General features: G+C 44.8%; 1 protein-coding gene across 1 annotated transcript; it reads left to right on the top strand.

Moving 5' to 3' along the window:
- Positions 1-7,361: 7,361 nt before the first annotated feature.
- Positions 7,362-20,748, top strand: ARR3 (arrestin 3). Its single transcript, XM_027608281.1, has 16 exons — positions 7,362-7,378; positions 7,665-7,695; positions 7,846-7,906; positions 8,105-8,149; positions 14,532-14,731; positions 14,861-14,920; positions 15,087-15,154; positions 15,820-15,955; positions 16,147-16,231; positions 16,503-16,575; positions 16,967-17,104; positions 18,731-18,814; positions 19,081-19,104; positions 19,298-19,350; positions 19,624-19,633; positions 20,175-20,748. Exons 1-16 carry the CDS (start codon positions 7,362-7,364, stop codon positions 20,266-20,268), a joined length of 1,179 nt encoding a protein of 392 aa, XP_027464082.1. The 3' UTR covers positions 20,269-20,748.
- The last annotated feature ends 1,354 nt before the right edge of the window (positions 20,749-22,102 follow it).

The raw sequence follows: 22,102 nt of genomic DNA, 5'->3' as shown, positions 1-22,102 counted from the left end.
ATGATCCCAGGGTCCTGGGATCGAGCCCCACGTTGGGCTCCTTGCTCCGCGGGAAGCCTGCTTCTCCCTCTCCCACTCCCCCTGCTTGTGTTCCCTCTCTCGCTGTGTCTCTCTCTGTCAAATAAATAAAATCTTAAAAAAAATCTGAAACTCTGGATAATCCAAACTTATTAATAAAATCCCGGGAAAGTGACTGGCTGCATATAATTGTGTCCAAGATAGTGTGCCCTTTTCGTCTTTCAAATGTCTGTTCTTTATCTCCAGCAAGGCTGTTAAAAGCTTTAGTACTGCTGTGTCCAGCACCTAGGACAGCACAGGAAGTCTCTGTTTCTACCATTTGATTCCTCGGTCTCCTTTCCATCCTCCCCTACTGAGACAATGCCATCGTCCAGCTCCCACTTAAGTCCACTGATATGCTTTCAATTGTAATAATGGAAAATTCCAAGTCAGCTGATTTTAAAATGAGGAAATTTATTATCTTGCATCTAAGTCCAGGAGTGGGTCGCTTTCGGTTGTCTAATTCAGCAATTCAACAATGTCACCAAAAATCCTGACTCCATCTTTCTTTTTTTTTTTTTAAGATCTCATTTATTCGGGGCGCCTGGGTGGCTCAGTCGTTAAGCGTCTGCCTTCGGCTCAGGTCATGATCCCAGGGTCCTGGGATTGAGCCCTGCATCGGGCTCCCTGCTCAGCGGGAAGCCTGCTTCTCCCTCTCCCACTCCCCCTGCTTGTGTTCCATCTCTCGCTGTCTCTCTCTGTCAAATAAATAAATCAAATCTTTAAAAAAAAGATTTCATTTATTCATTTGTCAGAGAGAGAGCACAAGCAGGGGGAGCGGCAGGCAGAGCAGGCAGAGCAGGTAGAGAGAGAAGCAGACGCCCCGCTGCGCTAGGAGCCCGATGTGGGACTCGATCCCAGGACCCTGGGATCATGACCTGAGTTGAAGGCAGATGCTTAACCGACTGAGCCCCCCAGGCATCCCCTGACTCCATCTTTCTGATCTGCAACCCTCAGCATGTTGGTTTAGCAACTCTTAGGGTCACAAGATGGCGCATGCACTTTAGGCATTGCATCCAAACATGACAACATTCGATGGTAGGAGAAGAAGGCCTCTCTTCCTATGGGTTTACTGTTATTATTCAGGAAACCTTTCCCAGAATCTCCCTAGCACACTTCCTTTCACATCTCAGTGGCCAGAATTTCATCATACCTATAACTAAACCAATCACGGGCAAGAGGGATGAAATGGCCATGACCGGCTTAGGAAATGGAGATTCTGCCCGTAAGAAGGAAGGGGGAGGTACCTGGTGAGTTGACAAACAATTCTGTCTGCTACAACCCCTTACTGAATAACCCATCCTTTCCTCACTTAGAGATCTGATCATCTGGAAGGCCTGGCTGGGAAAAATCACTGGGATGTGCAAGTGAGGTGGGTAAGGACCTGAAAATACTTCTCCCTTCAATATATCATAGAGGCCAGAAGCTCCATAATTAGAGATGCATTCCTTTGCCTTCTTATTCTTGCTTTCTCAGAAAATTCAAATATCCTTTTTTCCCCAAGTTTTTATTTAAATTCCAGTTAGTTAACATACAGTGTAATATTAGTTTCAGGTGTACAATTTAGTGATTCAACATTTCCATATAACACAGGGCGCTCATCACTCTAAGTACCCTCCTTAATCCCCATCACCTATTTAACCCATCCCCCAACCCACCTCCCCTCTGGTAACCATCAGTTTGTTCTCTATAGTTAAGAGTCTGTTTCTTGGTGTGCCTCTCTTTTTCCCTCCTATGTTTGTTTGTTTTGTTTCTTAAATTCCACACATGAATGAAATCATATGGTATTTGTCTTTCTCCAGCTGACTTATTCTGCTTAGCATAATACTCTCTAGCTCCATCCACATTGTTGCAAATGGCAGGATTTCATTCTTTACTATGGCTGAGTAATATTCCATTGTGTATATATATATACCACCACTTCTTTATCCATTTATCGGTCAATGGACATTTGGGCTCTTTCCATAATTTGGTTATTGTTGATAATGCTGCTACAAACATCGGGATGCATGTATCCCTTCAAATCAGTATTTTTGTATCCTTTGGGTAAATACCTAGGAGTATGATTGCTGGATCATAGGGTAGTTCTATTTTTCACTTTCTGAGGAACTTCCATACTGTTTTCCAGAGTGGCTGCACCAGTTTGCATTCCCACCAACAGTTTAAGAGGGATCCCCTTTCTCCACATCCTCGCCAATACCTGTTGTTTCCTGTGTTGTTAATTTTAGCCATTCTGACTGGAGTGAGGTGATATCTCATGGTAGTTTTGATTTCCCTGATAATGAGTGATGTTGAGCATCTTTTCATATGTCTGTTGGCTGTCTGGATGTCTTCTTTAGAAAAATATCTATTCATGTCTTCTGCCCATTTTTAAAATCAGGTTATTTGGTTTTGGGGTGTTGAGTTTGATAAGTTTGTTATAGATTTTGGATACTACCCCTTATCAGATATGTCATTTGCAAATATCTTCTCCCATTCCACAGGTTGCCTTTTATTTTTGTTGATTGTTTCCTTCACTGTGCAGAAGCTTTTTATTTTTATGAAGTCCTAATAGTTTATTTTTCCTTTTGTCTCCCTTGCCTCAGGAGACATACCTAGTAAGATGTTGCTATGGCCGATGTCAAAGAGGTTGCTGCTGTGTTCTTCCCTAGGATTTTTATGGTTTCAGGTCTCATATTTAGGTCATTCATCCATTTTGAACTTATTTTTGTGTATGGTGTAAGAAAGTGATCCAGTTACATTCTTTTGCATGTTGCTGTCCAGTTTCCCCAACACTATTTGTTGAAGAGACTGTCTTTTGCCCATTGGATATTCTTTCCGGCTTTGTCAAAGATTAGTCGACCATATAGTTATGGGTTCATGTCTGGGTTTTCTATTCTGTTCCATTGACTTATATGTCCATTTTTGTGCCAATACCATACTGTCCTGATCACTGTAGCTTTGTAATATATCTTGAATTCCAGACTTGTGATGCCTCCAGCTTTGCTTTTCCTTTTCAAGATTGCTTTGGCTCTTCAGGTCTTTCATGCAAATTTTAGGATTGTTTGTTCCAGCTCTGTGAAAAATCGTGTTGGTATTTTGATAGGGATTGCATTAAATGTGCAGATTGCTTAGGGCAATATAGATTTTTCACAGTATTTGTTCTTCTAATCCATGAGCATGGAACGTTTTGCCATTTCTTTGTGTCATCTTCAATTTCTTTCATCAGGGTTTTATAGTTTTCTAGAGTACAGGTCTTTTACCTCTTTAGTTAGGCTCATTCCTAGATACCCCATTGTTTTGACTGCAACTGTATATATGGAATTGATTCCTTGCCTTCTCTTTCGTTGCTTCATGATTGGTATATAGAAATGCAACAGATTTCTGTACATTGATTTTGTATCCTGTAACTTTACTGAATTTGTGTATCAGTTCTAGCAATTTTTTGGTGGAGTCTTTTGGGTTTTCTATATAGAGTATCTTGTCATCTGCAAATAGTGAAAGTTTGACATCTTCCTTGCCTGTTTGTAAGCCTTTTATTTATTTATTTATTTGTATGTTGTCTGATTACTGTGGCTAGGGCTTCCTGTACTATATTAAATAACAATGGTGAGAGTGGACATCTCTCTCTTGTCCCTGACCATAGGGGAAAAGCTCTCAGGTTTTCCCCATTGAAGATATTAGCTGGGGATTTTTCATAGATGGCCTTTATTATGTTGAAGTATGTTCCCTCTAGCCCTGCTGTATTGAGGGTTTTTATCATGAATGGATGTTGTGCTTTGTCAGCTGCTTTTTCTGCATCTATTGAAAGAATCATCTGGTTCTTACCCTTTCTTTTATTAATGTGGTGTATCACATTGATTCATTTGCAAATATTGAACCACTCTTGCAGTCCAGGAATAAATCACTAGAAAGTGCAAATACCCTTTCTCAAAATGAAACTATGGTGATAATTCTCTTTGGGGACTACAAGCTGGAAAGGGACATAAGGGAATTTGGGGGAAAGATGGAAATGTTTTATATCTTGATCTAAGTAGTGGTTACATGTGAGTACACACAGGTATATTAGTTTCCTCTTGCTGCTGTAAAACAATTACCACAGACTTGGTGACTTAAAACAGCAGACTTATTCTCTTATAGTTCTGGAGGTCAGAAGTCCAAAATCAGTTTTACCAAAATTCAGGTGTCAACCAGGCTGCACCTGAACTGCAACAGCCACCTTGTGACCATAAGTGACTATGGGTGGGTGGGGGGGTGGGGGGGGGAGGAGGAATCCATGCACTCATTCTTCCCAGCATCCAGAGCTGCATTCCTTGATTGTGGCCCCTTCCTCCATCTTCAGAGCCAGTGACATAGCATCTTGCTTCATTTCTCATATTGCTTTGTTTCTACAGTCAAATCTCCTTCTATCTCCCTTTTTTTCCTCTTGTTTATAGACTAGTGGTTATTTAGGGCCCACCCAGATGATTCAGAATAATCTCCCCATCTCAAGAGCCTTAATTTAATCATTTCTGCAAAGTTCCTTTTGCCATATAAGGTAACATTCATAGGTTCTAGGGATTAGGACCCTATATGTTTGGGGCCCATTATTCAGCCTACCACAGTAGATAAAAATTCATCAAACTGTGCAATTAAAGGTTTGTGCCTTTTGCTGTTTGTAAATTATCCCTCAGCCAAGAAAGGCACATACTCCTAGAAGAGAGATAATGATTTAAGTTCAATCATAGTAATGAATTAAAGACCTACCAGATCTATTTTCTTCCTGCTGAGAGGACCATGGATCTGAACTGAAAGAGGGGATACACTTTAAGTGTGGGTCTGAAGACAAAAATGGGCTGAAGCCTAGTCCAAAAGTACATTGATTCTGAAGTCTTGCCTTCCCCACAGACACCAGCCTTGGCAAGTACATAACTCTTTCCTGTATATCCAGCCTTAGATTCAGTCCCACTATGGTCCCTGCAGAGTCTGGGCTTCTAGCTCTATCTGAAAATCCCTGAGAAGAGCAGAGTAATAGCAACTAAAAGACAAGCTCCTGGGGTGTATATTGGCAAGGAATGGCAAAGGCTAACAGAGTTAGCTGTACAGAAGGAATACAGGACAGCTGCCCAGCAGTCACAGTAGGGAGCAGGAGGTAGGGAACGCCCAGCCCTCTGAGCCATAGTCATGGCCATGCTCTGAGGAATGGACACCCTGTTGTGGCAGGTTGAGGGCAGGCATCTATGGATAGATACTAAAGACCAGCCAGCTCTATGAGGGGTTGGAGGCAGGGTAGGGTCCTGTATCCCCAGAGTTTGGAGGTTCTGTCTCTACATTCTTTATGTCCACAAAGTCTGGACCTGGGCCCTGTGAGAAGGACAGCCAAGAAAGGAAGATTATTTTTGTTGTTGCCATTGTGGGGGTCCTGGCAGCTGTAGGACAGAAATATCTCTAATTCCATGAGTGGTCATATGAGGCAAGGGAAGCTGCTTAGAGACTCTAACATGGACTTAGTTTCAGGGATTGGGGAGAGTCAAAAACTAGGTGGGAAGGTTTACTCTAGGTGGGAGTGATACAGATGTCAATTGTCTATTCCCTCCACATGCAACATCCTTCCAGGAGAACCTGTCCCCAAGCCAAGAATCCTTTGTTACCTTCCTCTCCATCAAGAAATATTCAAGGCTCACAGACATGTGCACACACAGCTCAACACACTCAGCCTCCCCTCCCCAATCACCACCCCCACTTACAGGAGATTGACTCCTGCTGTGCACATAAGCTGGGATAATCAGCGTTTCTAAACAGTAGGCTTCAAGAGTCCCAAGTCCCACGTGGTGGGGGACTGGGGAACGGTACTCTTTCCCATACTCCTAGCTTTTGTGTGGCCTGTAATAGCTGATCAAGAGCTATGGAAACATTAAAGTATGACACAAGGCTCTCCTTTCAGAATCACAAAGGCCCATACCTCGAGCCCTCCTATTTCTATCCCTCACCATGCTTTTCCTTTAATGTCTCTGACTCTCCTTTGATCCCAGTCCTGAGGTTCAAGGCCTCATAAGGCCAAAACCCTGTAGTTTCCCTCATCAAGCTCCCCTGACTTTAACACCATCAGATTCAACCCTCTACCCCCACCCTGTCCCAGCAGCAAGAACCTGCTAATCCTTAGCCACTAATCTTTTAGCCTTTAATCTGCTTTCCAAACTCTTGGCAACTGAGCTATTTATGAAGCAGTGTTTTATGCCCCCCCAACTCGATTCTTCTTCCCTGACCCCCACCAGTCTAAACATTCAAAGTACCTTAAGTATAAGAGGCTGGGGAGGTGAGCATAGCCACCAGAGCTGGAGACGGATGTGAGCTTCATCTCTCTCCCCAGGTAATAGTCCAAAGTCCTCTATTTCTATCCCATACTAGGTCCATACCCCTTGCCTTTAGCAACCCCATGAATATATCAAGGGGCACTTGAGGGCACCTTTCTTGACACAGCCAGCATGCACTTGGGCTGAGAGACCCTATGAGAGACCTCTGGAAGCTCCCCGAAGCTCACCCTTCAGGCCAGACCTGATATACATCAGAGAGAAGCACTAGACAGACATCTCCCTCTCTCTAAGGGTCCCTACTCCAAGGCCTAGCACCTGGGGACACGAATGGGGGTAAGAATGGGAAAATCGGGGGAAGGTGAAGAGAACGATGAAGAGATTCAAGGAAGGCTTTCGACCTCCATAGAGGTTTCTGCCACCAACCACCAAGAGCATAAGGGCACCAACCCCTTCTCTCCCACACTTTTCTCCTCTCTTAGCTGAGAGTTAAGGCCACCATGAGGTGAACTCAGGCTCAGAATCCATTATAGGTGCAAAAGCAGACAGAATCCATTTTTTCTTCATTCATTCATTTGTGTATCTAACAAACGTGTCTTGACACCTACTGTGTGCCAGGTGATGTCCAGCCTCATCCAGTCCAGTTTTCCTCAAATTGTCTGGATGGAGGCCTCTCTCCAGCCCCCTTCCAGACAAGTTCCTTCTCTGTGAAGGTACTCGAGTGCCCCAGCTATTTCAGGAAGCCATGCCCTTTCTGGAGAATAGACAGTATGGTTAGTGCACAATTTGTAAAAATAGTTTTGTTTTGTTTTTTTCCCGTGCCTGGGATGGGTGAGAGTATGACTGAATAAGTACCCTTGGCAGGAGGGAGAATATAAGGCACTTTATGGTGGTGAGTTATCTATTTAAGGGGGAAAGTTTGCACACTAGGTGTGTCTGGATGGTATCCCAGGGTGGGACAAGGAGAAGAGGGACCAAATGACTGAGCTTTCCTCCTTCTTTCTCTCTTCTCAGAAAAGGCTCAACATCAACTCCATGGCCAACAGCTCAAGGTAAGTAAGAACCCCTTCTAATTCTCTGAATCAGTGACTTGTCCCCTACCCAAACCCAAGTACTTGCCTTTGGGGTAGAGGAGTTTCCAACCTCTCCTCAACTTGTAATTTGAACTCTACCAATTACCTCCACCTTTGCACCATTTCATGCTCCTTGGGCCTCTTCTCTTAATCCTAGGAATATTTCCTTTTCTCCCCCACTTCCCTTCCTCTCCTCTCCCTTCTTTTCCTCTTCCCTTCTCTCCCAATGACCCTCCCTATTTTCTTTCTGATTTTCTCTTTATAGGGTGTATAAGAAGACCTGCTCCAATGGGAAGGTGAGAGAACCTGGCTTAGCCTGGCAAATGAGAGGGCAAAAGGGATAGGTGGGTACCTCCTTCAAGGTCTCAAGGGTTTGCACTGGGGGCTTCAGGGGAACCCATTCAAAGATGATTATGAGAATAACATGCCAGGTTGTTCCACAACAGCTTGCCATCTACCTGGGGAAACGGGACTTCGTGGACCATGTGGACATGGTGGATCCCATTGGTCAGTGAGTCCAAAAAGGGAAAGCACTTGGGGAGAAGGGAATGGGAGCCAGGAACTAAAAGAAAGCCAAGAAAGGAACATGCAGAAGAGGAGGCCAATTAAAGGGGGAAATGGGAGGAGCTATTTCAGGGATTGACTTCTGTTTCACAGTCTAAGGATTTTTCCTGACCGCAGTGCTGTCTCTCCCTCTCTACACAGATGGTGTGGTCCTGGTTGACCCTGATTACCTAAAAGATCGAAAGAGTAAGTGAAAATTCTCTTGGCCTTTGTATGTGCCAGGGACCCCAAACTGAAATGTCACACATGCCAGACAAGTAACTTGAATGAGTAGAATGGACAAATGGACCAGAGGGGTATAAGAAAACCAAAAAGTGGTGGGAACTGTGCATGCCTTTTCCGGTGGGGGCAAACAACCGGGAATTTTAGCCCAGTGTGGCCAAATTTTCCGATTGCTGGAATGGAACTAGAAATGAAGCTCGGAATAAGACCTTCAGAAGCCCAAATTCTAAAAAGATTATGGTACCTTTTCCCCAAATAATATTCAACATAGATATATTTCTAAAACATAAATGAAATTTTATTTTTCAAAAGTACACAACATTTACATGTGTGCTGGAATTAAAATAGTTTCTTTCTAAAATTTCTGATTTTCTTTATTATTTTTGGTGGTCCTCTTGCTTTGTTGCTAAACTGAACATGGGCTTAGACTGGCTATGGAAAGATCCAGTGCTCCAGAAATCCATATTTTCACGCAAATTTCCTGATCTTCAAATGTTGGCAGCTAACTAAAAGATTCTTTAAGGCTTGGATAGAGTAAAAAAAAAAAAATTTATTTTTCCTCAGACTGCCATTTTGCAACCTCTGGTATATATCTTTCCACCTCTCCTTCTGTGTAGGGAAACCCCCGTCTTTTTTGGGGGGGAAGGGATCCCAAGTAAAGAAACAAAGAAAACAATAGCTCCAGCAAGTAACAACAAGAGACATTACTCTGGCCACCGTATCATAGATCAACATTACACTGAAATATTTTTGCACTGCTTTTTTATTATTATTATTAACATATAATGTATTATTTGTTTCAGGGGTCCAGGTCTGTGATTCATCAGTCTTACACAATTCACAGCGCTCACCATAGCACATACCCTCCCCAGTGTCCATCACCCAGGCACCCCATCCCTCCCACCCCCCACCACTCCAGCAACCCTCAGTTTGTTTCCTGAGATTAAGTATCTCTTATGCTCTGTCTCCCTCTCTGGTTTCGTCTTGTTTCATTTTTCCCTCTCTTCCCATATGATCCTTTCTTGTTTCTCAAATTCCTCATATCCGTGAGATCACATGATGATTGTCTTTCTCTGATTGACTTATGTCTTAGCATAATACCCTCTAGTTCCATCCACATCGTTGCAAATGCCAAGATTTCAACTTTTTGATGGCTACATAATATTCCATTGTATATATATACACCACATCTTCTTTATCCATTCATCTGCTGATGGACATCTAGGCTCTTTCCATAGTTTGGCTATTGTGGACATTGCTGCTATAAACATTAGGGTGCATGTGCCCCTTCAGATCACTACATTTGTATCTTTGGGGTAAATAACCCAGCAGTGAAATTGCTGGGTCATAGGGTAGCTCTATTTTCAACTTTTTGAGGAACCTCCATACTGTTTTCCAGAGTGGCTGCACCAGCTTGCATTCCCACCAACAGTGTAAGAGGGTTTCCCTTTCTCCGCATCCTCACCGACATCTGTTGTTTCCTGACTTGTTAATTTTAACCATTCTGACTGGTGTGAGGTGGTATCTCATTGCGGTTTTGATTTGGATTTCCCTGATGCCGAGTGATGCTGAACACTTTTTCATGTGTCTGTTGACCATTTGGATGTCTTCTTGGCAGAAATGTCTATTCGTGTCTTCTGCCCATTTCTTGATTGGATTATTTGTTCTTTGGGTATTGAGTTTGATAAGTTCTTTATAGATTTTGGATACTAGCCCTTTATCTGATATGTCATTTGCAAATATCTTTTCCCATTCTGTCAGTTGTCTTTTGGTTTTCTTGACCGTTTCCTTTGCTGTTTTGCACTGCTTTAAAAAATTTTTTTTTTACTCTGTGATTCATTAAGTTTGAAAATTGGGTTTGGCTTAAAAAAGGCTCAGAACAAATTGATGAATACTAGTTCAAACATAACCTTTAGATACTGTGAGATAAAATAACCTTAGTCTTTCTGATTAAACAGTGTGGATAAGCAGTCCAGCCAGTTTTAAATATCAGAGGAATTCTGGGGAATAGCCGGTAAATTAACCAATTTAAGACTCTCAATTACTCTGTATTCTAAAAAAAAAAAAAAAAAAAAAAAAAAAAAAAAAGCCCAAATCATTTTTTCACATTCCTACAAAATCTTCAGAATAACCTCCAGAAAGAAATACTTAGTTTAGAAAATGCATGTTGATCCAGAAGTAAGATGTCTTTTTCCCTTTTATTTGAGTCTTTCTTTATGTTCCTTAGCAGGATTTTTTATTACTCTTCATTTAAGTTGTGTCTATTTCCTCACTTTGTTCCTTGGCTCTTTTATACGTTTTGTTACTTTTATGAAGATGATTTTATTTGCAGATTTTCTAATATTTTTTTCTATCAAGTTTCATTTCCTGATGTAAGACGTGCTTATACTATACTACTGAGTGCTAAAGGCCAATTATAAGGCAGTATAGATGAATTATTTAACAAAAATCTATCTGGGATCTCTCTGTATTATTTCTTACAACTGCATGTGAATCTACAATGCTCTCAAAATAAAAAGTTCACTTTCAAAAAGGCAATGGCACCAATATCTAAGGTAGCCTTATGTTTAATTAAAGACACAAAGCAGGGAAACAGGTGCAAGAGATATTAACAGCAGTTATCTCTGCAATATGATGTGTGATGGCAGAGCTCTGATTTATTCTTGTTTTATTTTCTGGTTTTCACACAATTAAGAGGTACTGTTTGTCTAACAGACACAAATATAAATTAATAACTTTAGAAAAGATGTTGGATTTTTTAAAATGAGAACGAGCTATTTTCTAGCACACAAAAAGCTTGATACTAAACTGCTAAGGAACCAGGAAGTGGGGGGAGGTGATGCCCTCCCCACTTGTAAACAGGGGGATGTGCCAGAACCATCCATCTGTTTGCCACCCTCACCTCAGGGGCTACTACATAACCCTCTGCCTCACCCCTCCTGATCTTGTCCTGTCTTATTCCTCGTCTCTTTCATTTCTTCCCTCCCATGGTTCCTTCCAGTCACCTCTTTTCCTCTCCTTCTCGCCTTCTGTCTTTTCCTTTCTTTTTCTCCTTCTTTCCTTTCCCTTTTCTTTCTCCCTCTCTCCACCCTCTTTAATTGGTCATAATTGAAAGCCAAGGGGAATTTATTTGTCACATCTTCTGAGAATTGTGAAGTTTGTCTCCACTGTAGACAAATTAGAAAGTACAGATGAAGGAGAAAGAGACCTGCAATCCTATCACTCAAAGATGATCACTAATAATATTTTAATTCATATGTATTCATATTTTCCATGCAAAAATAGCTATATTTTTATTTAAATGCAATACGATAAATAATATTTTCTAACCTTCTTTTTCACCTATGTTAATATATAGAAATCTATGCATTTTTCAGGTGTCTAGTAGTATACCACATAGGGGTACCATAATATATTTAGCCAATCTTCAATCAGACTTTTTTGGCTATTATAAACAACCCTGTGAAATGCATACTTGTGTGTGTATGTACACACACACACACACACACACATATATATCTTTCATACTTGTCCAATTATTTCTTTGGACTAAATGCCTAGAGAAGAAATGAATAGCCAGGGGCGCCTGGGTGGCTCAGTCGGTTAAGCGCCTGCCTTCGGCCCGGGTCATGATCCCAGGGTCCTGGGATCGAATCCTGCATTGGGCTCCCTGCTCAGTGGGGAGCCTGCTTCTCCCTCTCCCTCTGCCGCTCCCCCTGCTTGTGCTCTCTCACTCTCTCTCTGTGTCAAATAAATAAATTGCTAAAGAGCATTCACATATTTTTTAAATGACTTTATTTATTTATTTGTCAGAGAGAGAGAGCACAAGCAGGGGGAGCTGCAGGCAGAGGGAGAAGCAGGCTCTCCACTGAGCAAGGAGCCGGATGCGGGACTCAATCCCAGGACCGCAGAATCATGACCCAAACCAAAGGCAGACGCTTAACTGAGTGAGCCACCCAGGCATCCCACATTCACACATCTTTAAAGCTTTCTATTGCCAGACTATCCTCCAAAATGATTGTACCAATTAACTCTCCCTCCTGCAATATACGAGGCTGCCCATTATCCAATCCTTATAAACACTACCATTATCATTACTCTCAGTCTTCATTGTATCTTTTGAATATAGATTCACTTTCCTTGTTCTTAATTTTAAAAGCAGATATTCTGGCTGTTCGGTATTTTGATCTCTTAAAAATACTAAAATAAGTTGCTGTCTCCTAGTGTGTGGCTGTTGGTACTTTTCTTTCCTTGTGGGTCAGGGCTCCTGATAGAAGATTCTTCTTCCTTACCACCCATTCTTTCTCTTTCCTTCCCTCAATCTCTGTCACTCTGTCCTTAGACAGGTATGCCTCTGCACCCCATCCCACATTCCTCTAGTTCACTGATGCAGCTTTCTATTTGCCCCTAATCTTAGGTACCAGCTGCATGAGTTCATTTATAACTATCCAATTTCTACCAATATTCCCATGATCATTATCATCATTCACATCTATAATTACAGTTTCCAAAGGGATTTCTTATACATCAACTCCTCACATCAACTCCTATGACTTAGGTTGGGCATGCAGAAGTCTGGGCTTTGGAGTCACACAGGCCTGGGTTAGAAAACCCTGGGCCATCACTTAACGGCTCTGAGCTAATTTTCTCTACCTGTAAATTGGAGATAATAATACTCCAGAAGAGGGGGGAGCCAGTGCGACTCTTGACCTTGGGGTCATGATTTCAAGCCCCCACATCGGATGTAAAAATTACTTAAGAAAATAAAATATTTAACAAATAATAATGACACTTCAGAGGATTGTTGTTAAGCCTAAATAACATATGTAGAGCTCCTATTATTGACAGGCAAATTAACTGAGGCTCAGAGAACTTGAGGGATTCATACAAGTCATGTTCAAGCCCGGGTAGTCTGACCCTAGAGAATCATGTAATAAATACCTTGTACCCACCACCTAGCTTTAAAAAGAACTGCAGAAACAAACTGGTCTCCCATGTGTCCTTCCCTAATCCCATTCCCTCTCCTCCTTCCCTCCTTCCCTCCTGGCCTCCACCCCAGAGAACCACTATCCCGCATTTGGTCTTTATTATTCCTATGGTGTTTCTATACTTCTACTCCATATTTATGTATCTGTAAGCAGCTCTGGCATTGTTCTACATGTTTTTAAACTTTATATACACAGTAATGGATTGTGCGTATCATTCTGAAGCTAGCTTTCTTTTGACTCAATAGTTTTTTTTGAGACTTAACCATGTTAATACATGGTGCTCTAATTCATTTAACCTCAGCTTAGCATTCTATGATATGAATATACTGTAACTTATTATTATTACCCATTCTTTCACTGATATTGAAATGATTTCTAATTTTATGCTATGACAAATGTAATATTGATGCAATGGCCATTCTCATATGTATCTCCTCAATAAACATGAGCAAGAGTTCCTCTAAATTCTTCTTAGATCATAATACATAAGCAGATTGAGTTTTACTCAATCGGAGTTTCTCCAAAGTGGTTGTCCTAATGTATACTCCCACCAGCTGTGTGCAGTGAACTCCTATTGCTCCACTCCTTCACCAACCCTTAGTACTGTCAGACTTTTAAATTTTTTGATAATCTGATGTGTGTGAAATGTTATTTCATTGTGGTTTTAATCTGCATTTATCTGGTTACTAATGAGACTGGACATGTTTTCATATCTTTTTTTTTAAGATTTATTATTTATTTATTTTAGAGAGTGCGTGCAGTGGGGAGAGACAGAGGGAGAGGGAAAGAGAATCTCGAGCAGACTCCGCACCGAGTGCAGAGCCCAACGTGGGGCTCAATTCCACAACCCTGAGATCATGGCCTGAGCCAAAACCAGGAGTCAGACGCTTAACCGACTGCAGCACCCAGGCGCCCCAACATGTTTTCATATCTCATTGGCCTTTCTATTTTGTGCTTCTGCGAAGAGCCTCTCCATACTCTTTGCACACTTTTATATCGGGATTTTTAAATTGTTGATTTGCGGGAGTTCTTTATATATCACAAATGTGAAGCATTTTTATTGAAGTATAGTTGACACACAACGTTCACTAGTTTCAGGTTAGGAAGGCTAAACTTTTGTTTGCTATGCATGTTGCAAAATATTTTCTCCCAGGCTTTTGCTTGTTTCGTTGTTTATAAAGACCCCTAATGTAAGGAAGATTTAAATTTTACTGTAGTCTAATGTATTAATCCTTTTCTTCATGGCCATATGATTTCAATCATATTCCCTTGTGTCTCCGTGTCTTCCTCTGAGCCATTTAAGAACTTCTTTTCTCCCTTGGGCATGACAGGTCACTCTCTTCCTCCTTTGCCTGCAGTGTTTGTCACATTGACATGTGCCTTCCGCTATGGCCACGATGACTTGGATGTGATTGGTCTGACGTTCCGCAAAGATCTGTACGTACAGGTGCAGCAAGTGTTCCCACCTGAGTCCACCAGCCCCCAAGGGTCCCTCACAGTCCTACAGGAGCGACTGCTGCAAAAGCTGGGGGACAATGCCTACCCCTTTACCCTGCAGGTACTGACCCCTCCCCCCCAGTCCTGGGCAAGGTTCCCAGGGGAGATTAAGAGGTGAAGCTAAAGAGGGAAAACAAAGGAAGGGGGGGCCCTATTTCTCGTGTTTGCTGACCTCTTTCTGATCCCCCAGATGGCTGTTAACCTCCCCTGTTCGGTGACACTGCAGCCAGGGCCTGAAGATGTAGGGAAGGTGAGGTCCGGGTTCCGAGAAAGAGGGAGAAATAGTGCCAGGCAGAGGGACAGGGGGACAAGACTGGAGAAACGGATAGCTAGAGGATGGGGTCAAGCATTTCCTTAGAGACCCAAGAGGAGAGGCTAGTTGGAAATGAGTTCTCTTTGCCCCTGCCCCCTTGCAGGCCTGTGGGATTGATTTTGAAGTGAAGAGTTTCTGTGCTGAAAATCTGGAGGAGAAAATCTCCAAGAGGTAGTCTTTGGTCCTCTCCAAAATCCCTGCCTCCAGCCTGTGCTAGGAAACAGATCTTGATCTCAGGAGAGAAAGAGCCCTACTTGTAACTTCCACAGTACCGTCGCCACCGACTCAGAGGTCCAGCTCTGATTCCCCTCTGGCTTCTCCTCCTTGCTCCAGGGCAGTCAGCCAACTTCTCCGGAAAGGGCCAAAAAATAAATATTTCGGCTTTGCCAGCCCTGTAGTTTCGGTTGCAACTACTCAACTCTGCCATTGTAGTGTGAAAGCAGCCACAGACAGTATGTAAATGAATGAGCTGGGCTGTCTTCCAAATACAACTTTATTTATAGACACTAAAATTTGAATTTTATATAATTTCCACATGTCATGAAATATTATCGTACTTTTGACTTTTTTCAACCATTTAAAAATGCAATAACCGTTCTCAGCTTGTGGGCCATCCAAAAACAGGCAGCAGGCCAGATTTGGCCAGTGAGCCATCATGCGCCGACCCATGGTCTGGACACCTCCATTGAGGGTCTAGAGGAATTCTCTGGGGGGGAGGCTTTACCCCACCTCCACCCACCCCCACCCCAAGCAAGGACCGGGCCATGGGGTTGGCATGGCAAAGGTCTGTGAGTCCCCAAGGAGATGTTCTGGCTAACCTCTTGGCCTCTACTCAGAGACTCCGTGCGGCTGGTGGTTCGGAAAATACAGTTTGCACCCTCAGAGCCAGGCCCTGGCCCCTGTGCCCAGACTACCCGCCGCTTCCTTCTGTCAGCTCAGCCCCTACAGCTGCAGGCCTGGATGGACAGGGAGGTTTGTGACCCCCACTTCCTGACCCCTTACCCTGAAACCCCTACGAAACCCCGATCCTTCACTGATTTCCTACTTGGGTAGACAGAGACGGGAGGCCAGGGCGGCAACAGTGCTAAGGAAACAAGAATTCTAGGTCTTGATCTGGGGTGTTCTCCCTCCAACCTTGTGATGAGCCTCTCCCCCTGCTTCAGGTTCACTACCACGGCAAACCCATCTCTGTCAATGTTTCTATCAACAACTGCACCAACAAGGTCATCAAAAAAATCAAGATTTCAGGTGAGCTTCTTTTCCTATTCCCCCTGCACCTGGTCCCTAATCCGCGGGTCTTTTTCTAAAACTCTGCCCCACTTACCCAGTCTGCATTCATCTAGACCTTCTCTCTAATGCAGGCTTATCTAAGGGCCTATCTTTGTTTGCCCACAAGCACATCTTAGTGCACCATGCATAGCGTACCCATGTATCAGGTTCACATCTGAGGGCAGTGAGTTGGGGTCTTGAGGATGACTGATTGATTGATTATAGTCATGTGCTTTTCCCGGCTGTTCAGTTGACCAGATCACAGATGTTGTCCTGTATTCCTTAGACAAGTACACCAAGACCGTGTTCATTCAAGAGTTCACGTGAGTTGGCACCAGGGCCGGGGTCAGAGAGCCAAGGGGTGGGTTGGTGGGAAAAGGGTCGGGGACTGGAGGCAAAGGAGGGGGTTGGGGAAAGAAGGAAGAGGCTAAGAACCCAGGACTGAGGAAGGTCAAGGTGAGGGCTGATGTAGAGAAGGGGAGGGATTCCCAGGAGAACCAGAGGGTGGATACCCACAAGAGGACCATCAAAATGCTGAGAGAGGTCAGGGGCATAAGGATTTCCCACCGGAGAGAATTGCTCCCACTCTCCACAGTCGGACATGCCCACTTTCTTGGACACTCCAGTAGGTTTGTGGAATTGTGCAAGACAGTCTTGAGAATGAAAGTACACTTAAGTGGCAAGCCTTGCCTAAGTTCTTTTCTCCTTTTAAAGGGAGACTATAGCTGCTAACTCCAGCTTCTCTAAGAGCTTCGCAGTAACCCCGCTCCTGGCTGCCAACTGCCAGAAACAGGGCCTGGCGCTGGATGGCAAACTCAAGCATGGTGATACCAATCTGGCCTCTAGCACAATGTAAGCTCAAACGTGATGCCCGACCTCCATTTTCTATCCCCTTACCCATTCTCCATGCTATGTATACAGTTCTGCGCCTTCACTGTTAAGGAAGCCTACCTATTTTTTTTTTAAATGTCCCTAGGCCAGTGTTCAGAGACCCCTGCAGGCCTGAGGGCCAACAGGAAGCTAAATAATGCCCATGGGACCAATGCCCAGGTTTAGGTCACAGGCAGCAAGAAAGGAAAAAGCAGTGAGGAAAATTCCCTGTGTTGTATAATATTTCGCAGCTCACAAAGGTCATATATATCTATACATATATACATATATCTATGTATATCTATACATACTCTTTATAAGAGTATAAGAGCCAGGACAACCTGCTCAAGGGCCAGTCTCCACTTCTGGGTCTAAGACTGCTTGGTATTGGAAGTAGAGGAGGGGTGCAGAGTATATGTGTTCTTATTCCATTTTACATTTAAGGACCCAGAGAGATGAAGGCAGTGGTCCAAGCCCGCATCGCTAGAAAGTGGCAGAGGTGGAAAGGATTCTACCACATGCCGTCTGACTCTGACACTGTGATCTCCAGAGTAGCTACTCTCTAGCAAAGACAGCAATGGAGTGAAAAGACTAGGAGATGAGAAATGGAGGAGGAGGAGGAGGAGGACCAAAAAAAGGAGAACGATATAATAGGAATTGACAGAATTCTATCCAATCATTCATTTGGCCCTATGTCCTTGGGGGCCCTAGTGCTAGATGTGTCTCCCACCAAAAGCCATCTGCCGCCACCCGATGAGCGCTAACTGTCCCCTGCCCTTCTCCGTGCCTTATCAATCTTGTGGCTATAGATTGTTATTGCTAGAAAGACCCTTAGAAATCATCCGAACAGCATTATTTTATAAAGGATCAGTATTCCAGGGTCATGAAGAGACTTTCCCAGTATCATAGTTTTCTGTGTCTTATTTTCCAATCAGTGAGTTTTCATGGAGCACCTGTTACATGCTCATTCCTACGCTAAGCAACGTGGGAGGATACAAAGAAGTTTTAGACAGTCTCTGCCTTCAGTCAATTTATGGCCTAGGTGGGGAACAAAGAGGAATGCAAATGCAGTCTAAAGGTTAAATGTTTATACATGTGGTTCAGATTAGAAATTCAATAGAAGTGAAAAGAAGCCAGCATAGCTGGAGTGGGGTTTCTGGAGGAGAGAGCTAGATCTTGGGGCACGAGTAGGATCTGGATAGCAACAGAGGAAGGAAAGAGCATTTCAGACTGGGAGCACAGCATGGGCAAAGGCCAAAAGGTGGGAATCTGTAAGGCGTGTTCCGAGCATGGAGAGAGGATGGGTCCGCTTAGGTTGTATCCCAGGTGTTAGGGAGGTAAGGCAGAGGAGGTTAGAGAGGCTGGGTGGGGCCAGTTTGCTAAGGGTCGTGAAAGCCGCACCGAGTAGTTATATTCAGAGAGAGAGGCTCTTGAGCAGTGGGTGACATGGTAAAACCAGACTTTAGGAACAGAAATGTGATTTCGATGAGTAGGAGAGATGAGCATGGAAGGCCTGTTAGAAAAGGTGCACAGGAAGGGACTGAAGGACTGAATGCATTACTCCCCTCCCCCCAACAAACACACAACAACGAATACTACCACCTCCAGTCTTCAACCTGGAACGAACAAGGAGCTCCTGGGGATCCTGGTGTCCTACAAAGTGAAAGTCAACCTGATGGTGTCTGGTGGAGGGTGAGTGAGGGTTCATGGTCTGTCTGGGAAGGGGCCGGGGAGCCACTTCCGTTTTCTTCCTTGGCTGGCCTGACCCAACCAAGCTGTTCCCCACCCGTTCTCCCAGACCAGTTTCCCAAACCTGTGAGATCAGTGAGCAAGCCACCTTCCCTTCCAGAAACCTATTCTGTGGCTGAGTTGGCCTTATGATCCCTTATCCCCCAGGAAAACTAGGTTGCCACTTTCCATTTCCAGCTGCTAATTTTACGGTGTCATTCTACCCTCAGCATCCTAGGTGACCTGATAGCCAGGTAAGAGACGCTATGGGGAAGCTGTGGGGGGAGGGGACGGAGCAAGAAGGGGAGGATGAAGAGATAAGGAGACTGAAAGAGCTCCAAAGGAGAGTCTGAGGACATCCCAGGCAGGGACCAGAAAACCGACGGGGAGAGGTTCAGGGAGTGGCCTCGGTGGGAGATGTGTGACTCTCCCTTGGGATCCTTGCAGTGATGTTGGTGTGGAGCTGCCCCTGATCCTGATGCATCCAAAGCCATCACATGGTGAGTGACCAGGTGGCACTGATAGGAATGGTGGGCCTGAGTGTTGGGGACCAAGCAGTTCTGATCTCAGGAATCAAGGACTGGCTATTTGGGTAGAGAATGTATAGGAATAGGCAGGTTGGGTTCCTAGGTTTTCAGGGTGGGTGGGTGGGTGGGTGTGTGTGTAAGTTGGGGGAGGGGAGGGAGGAGAGGGTTAAAAAGGGAGGGGGAAGAGAAATGAGACATTTCTTCGTGGAACTGAAGCTTCACCTCCATTCTTCCCTCCCTCTCCAGAGGCTGCTAGGTAAGGAAATGCGAGGCCTGGAAGCCCATCCCCCTTTCCCCATTGCCACCCTCCATTTTGTGATGATGGAAATGTTAAAAATTCTTCCCTGGAGTGTTGCTTTCAATACTGTGCAGTGGAGACATATGCTTTAGCTTCGTGTCATAGTTCAGTGCTTTTCATACACCCTCCACCCCTGCTCTTCTCAGAATCCTCCTTCCCCCTCATCCCTTCCATCTTTCTTTTTCCTTCACCCCCCCCTTCTGGTCTTTCATTCTTAGATCCCCTCCCTCTTCCCCACCCTCCATTCTTATTTCCCCTCCAGCACTCTGGGTGGGTGCGTGGGGACTTTTGTTTTGGGAGACTCAGGAGGGAGCGAAGGGGAACAAGCCAGAGTGGTCGATTGATCGGGTTGAGGCGGGTAGCTGCTCAGAGGGGTCTTTAGATCTGACTTGGGAAGCAGAGAAGGGGTCACTTTTCTGGGATCACAGGAAGGGAGTGAACAGGGACGATGCCCAGAATGTTGTTCCTAACCCTGCATTCCCCTCTGCTGCTTTGCAAGCTCTGAGGACATAGTCATTGAGGAGTTTACTCGGCGGGAGCACCGCGGGGAGGAGAGCCAGGAGGCTGTGGCAGAGGGGGATGAGGGAAGCTGAGCACCTCGCTCTAGTGCTTCTGGGTGGAAGCCCCACTGTAACGCTCTAATAAATCAGCTTGTTCACGACGTGACTGACAATCTCTTTGGTATTTCCTTCTCTGGGAGGGTGATGGCACTCCAGAGAACAGCACCCTCGGCCCCTGTCAGTGACAACTCTGTAGCATGTACTACACGCTAAGAGCCTAAGCAAGCCCCGACTTCCCTCTGGCAAGGCCACCCGCCCTCTGTGGGTCCTTCAACTTTCCCTCTGGGCCCTGGCTATCCCTGCCCCCATCCTACCACCGCAGCACCCCCACCACCCTACTGCCGTGATCACCCGCCGCTCCAGGCAGGGCCTGGGGGGGAGGCGGCGTGGCCATGCACTCAGCCTGGGGCAGAGAGCAAGGTGATGAGCAGATGGACAGAGAGCACACCACCCACCTGCCGCAATGTATACCCTCGCACGCAGGGCCCACAGCGAGGCCAGAGGCTTCTCCTGGAAACCATTAAGATGGACTCTGCACAAATCCAAACTCATGTGCCTGGGGGAGCAGCAGAGCAAGGGCGGGGAGGTGTCTGGGTTGGGCTTTGGAAATGAGGAGGCGTGTTGGTATGGAGTGTGGGGAGAGTTTTGGGGGCAGGGGGAACAATTTCCTCCTCCTCGCTCAGGCTGATGGGTGGCCTACTTACTCACCTCACAGTGGGGAAGATACCCCTCCTCAAGGGCTTCCTGTATGACACCTTCAACTGCACCCGCCAGGTGAGCCCACCACCAAGGCATCACACAGTACATTTTTGCCCCCTCCTCTGCCAACTCCCCTAGGGATTCTTCTCAAGGTGATCTATTCTAAGCGTTGAGAAGTTGAGCCAGGACAACCTGCTCAAGGGCCATTCTCCACTTCTGGGTCTAAGACTGCTTGGTATTGGAAGTAGAGGAGGGGTGCAGAGTATCTGACTCTGGGTTGCAGGCGATCATGGGAATCGACTTCCTAAGATCATGTGCTTGGGAGGACCAAATACTGAGTGTTTACTCTCATATCGCTAACCCTATACCTCAGCCCCTTAGGCCTATTCATTAATGGTAAGGCTACACCATCTTGGATTACCTGTGGATAAAGCAGGGGAAGAAAAATATGGAGCCTCCCCAAATGGCCAAACCCTGCTTTGTTTCTCGTTTTCTCTGCCTTCGTCTAATCTCCACCTGTAACACGAAGTCCAAAAGGCTTTGAATCCTTAAGTCGGCTGCTCTACAGGGTCTTTCTTAATCAAAACAGTATACTGAGATTGGACGAGTCCTAGGATGGTAGGCCACTTGCTTTGTGGCCGTAGCAGCCACTTTTCAGAAACACGGTTTCCTTGACACTTCATGGTTTGCCTTTTAAGTTCTAACCTTTAAAAAGTACGTTTCTTTCCCTTCTAAACATTTTGTTAAAGGATTTTATTTGTTTGTCAGAGAGAGACAGCACAAGCAGGGGGAGTGACAGGCAGAGGGAGAAGCAGGTTTCCCCGCTGAGCGGGAAGCCCGATGCAGGGCTCCATCCCAGGACCCTGGGATCATGACCTCAGCCAAAGGCAGACGCTTACCGACTGAGCCACCCAGGCATCCCTCTAAACATTTTCTTGTGCAGGTTCAGCGGCAGCTATGGGACACAGCTGGCCAAGAGTGCTCTTGCAGCCTAAATTTCTAGCTACACACATGATTCAACTATTGTAGTGGCTGGTCTAGGACATCACAAGTGGGTGTTATGCCATGTTTTACTTGAAAAAAGGATTGAGGGAAACAATAGGGAGGTTGGTAAGACTGGCAGAGAGGAAGGACAGGTACGTTATTGTCTCTAAACCTCTACTAAATG

Source organism: Zalophus californianus, chromosome X (genome assembly GCF_009762305.2).
Source record: "Zalophus californianus isolate mZalCal1 chromosome X, mZalCal1.pri.v2, whole genome shotgun sequence".
Classification (NCBI taxonomy): Eukaryota; Metazoa; Chordata; class Mammalia; order Carnivora; family Otariidae; genus Zalophus; species Zalophus californianus.
Note: the sequence above shows the minus strand (reverse complement) of the source record. Positions and strands in the feature narration are given on the sequence as shown.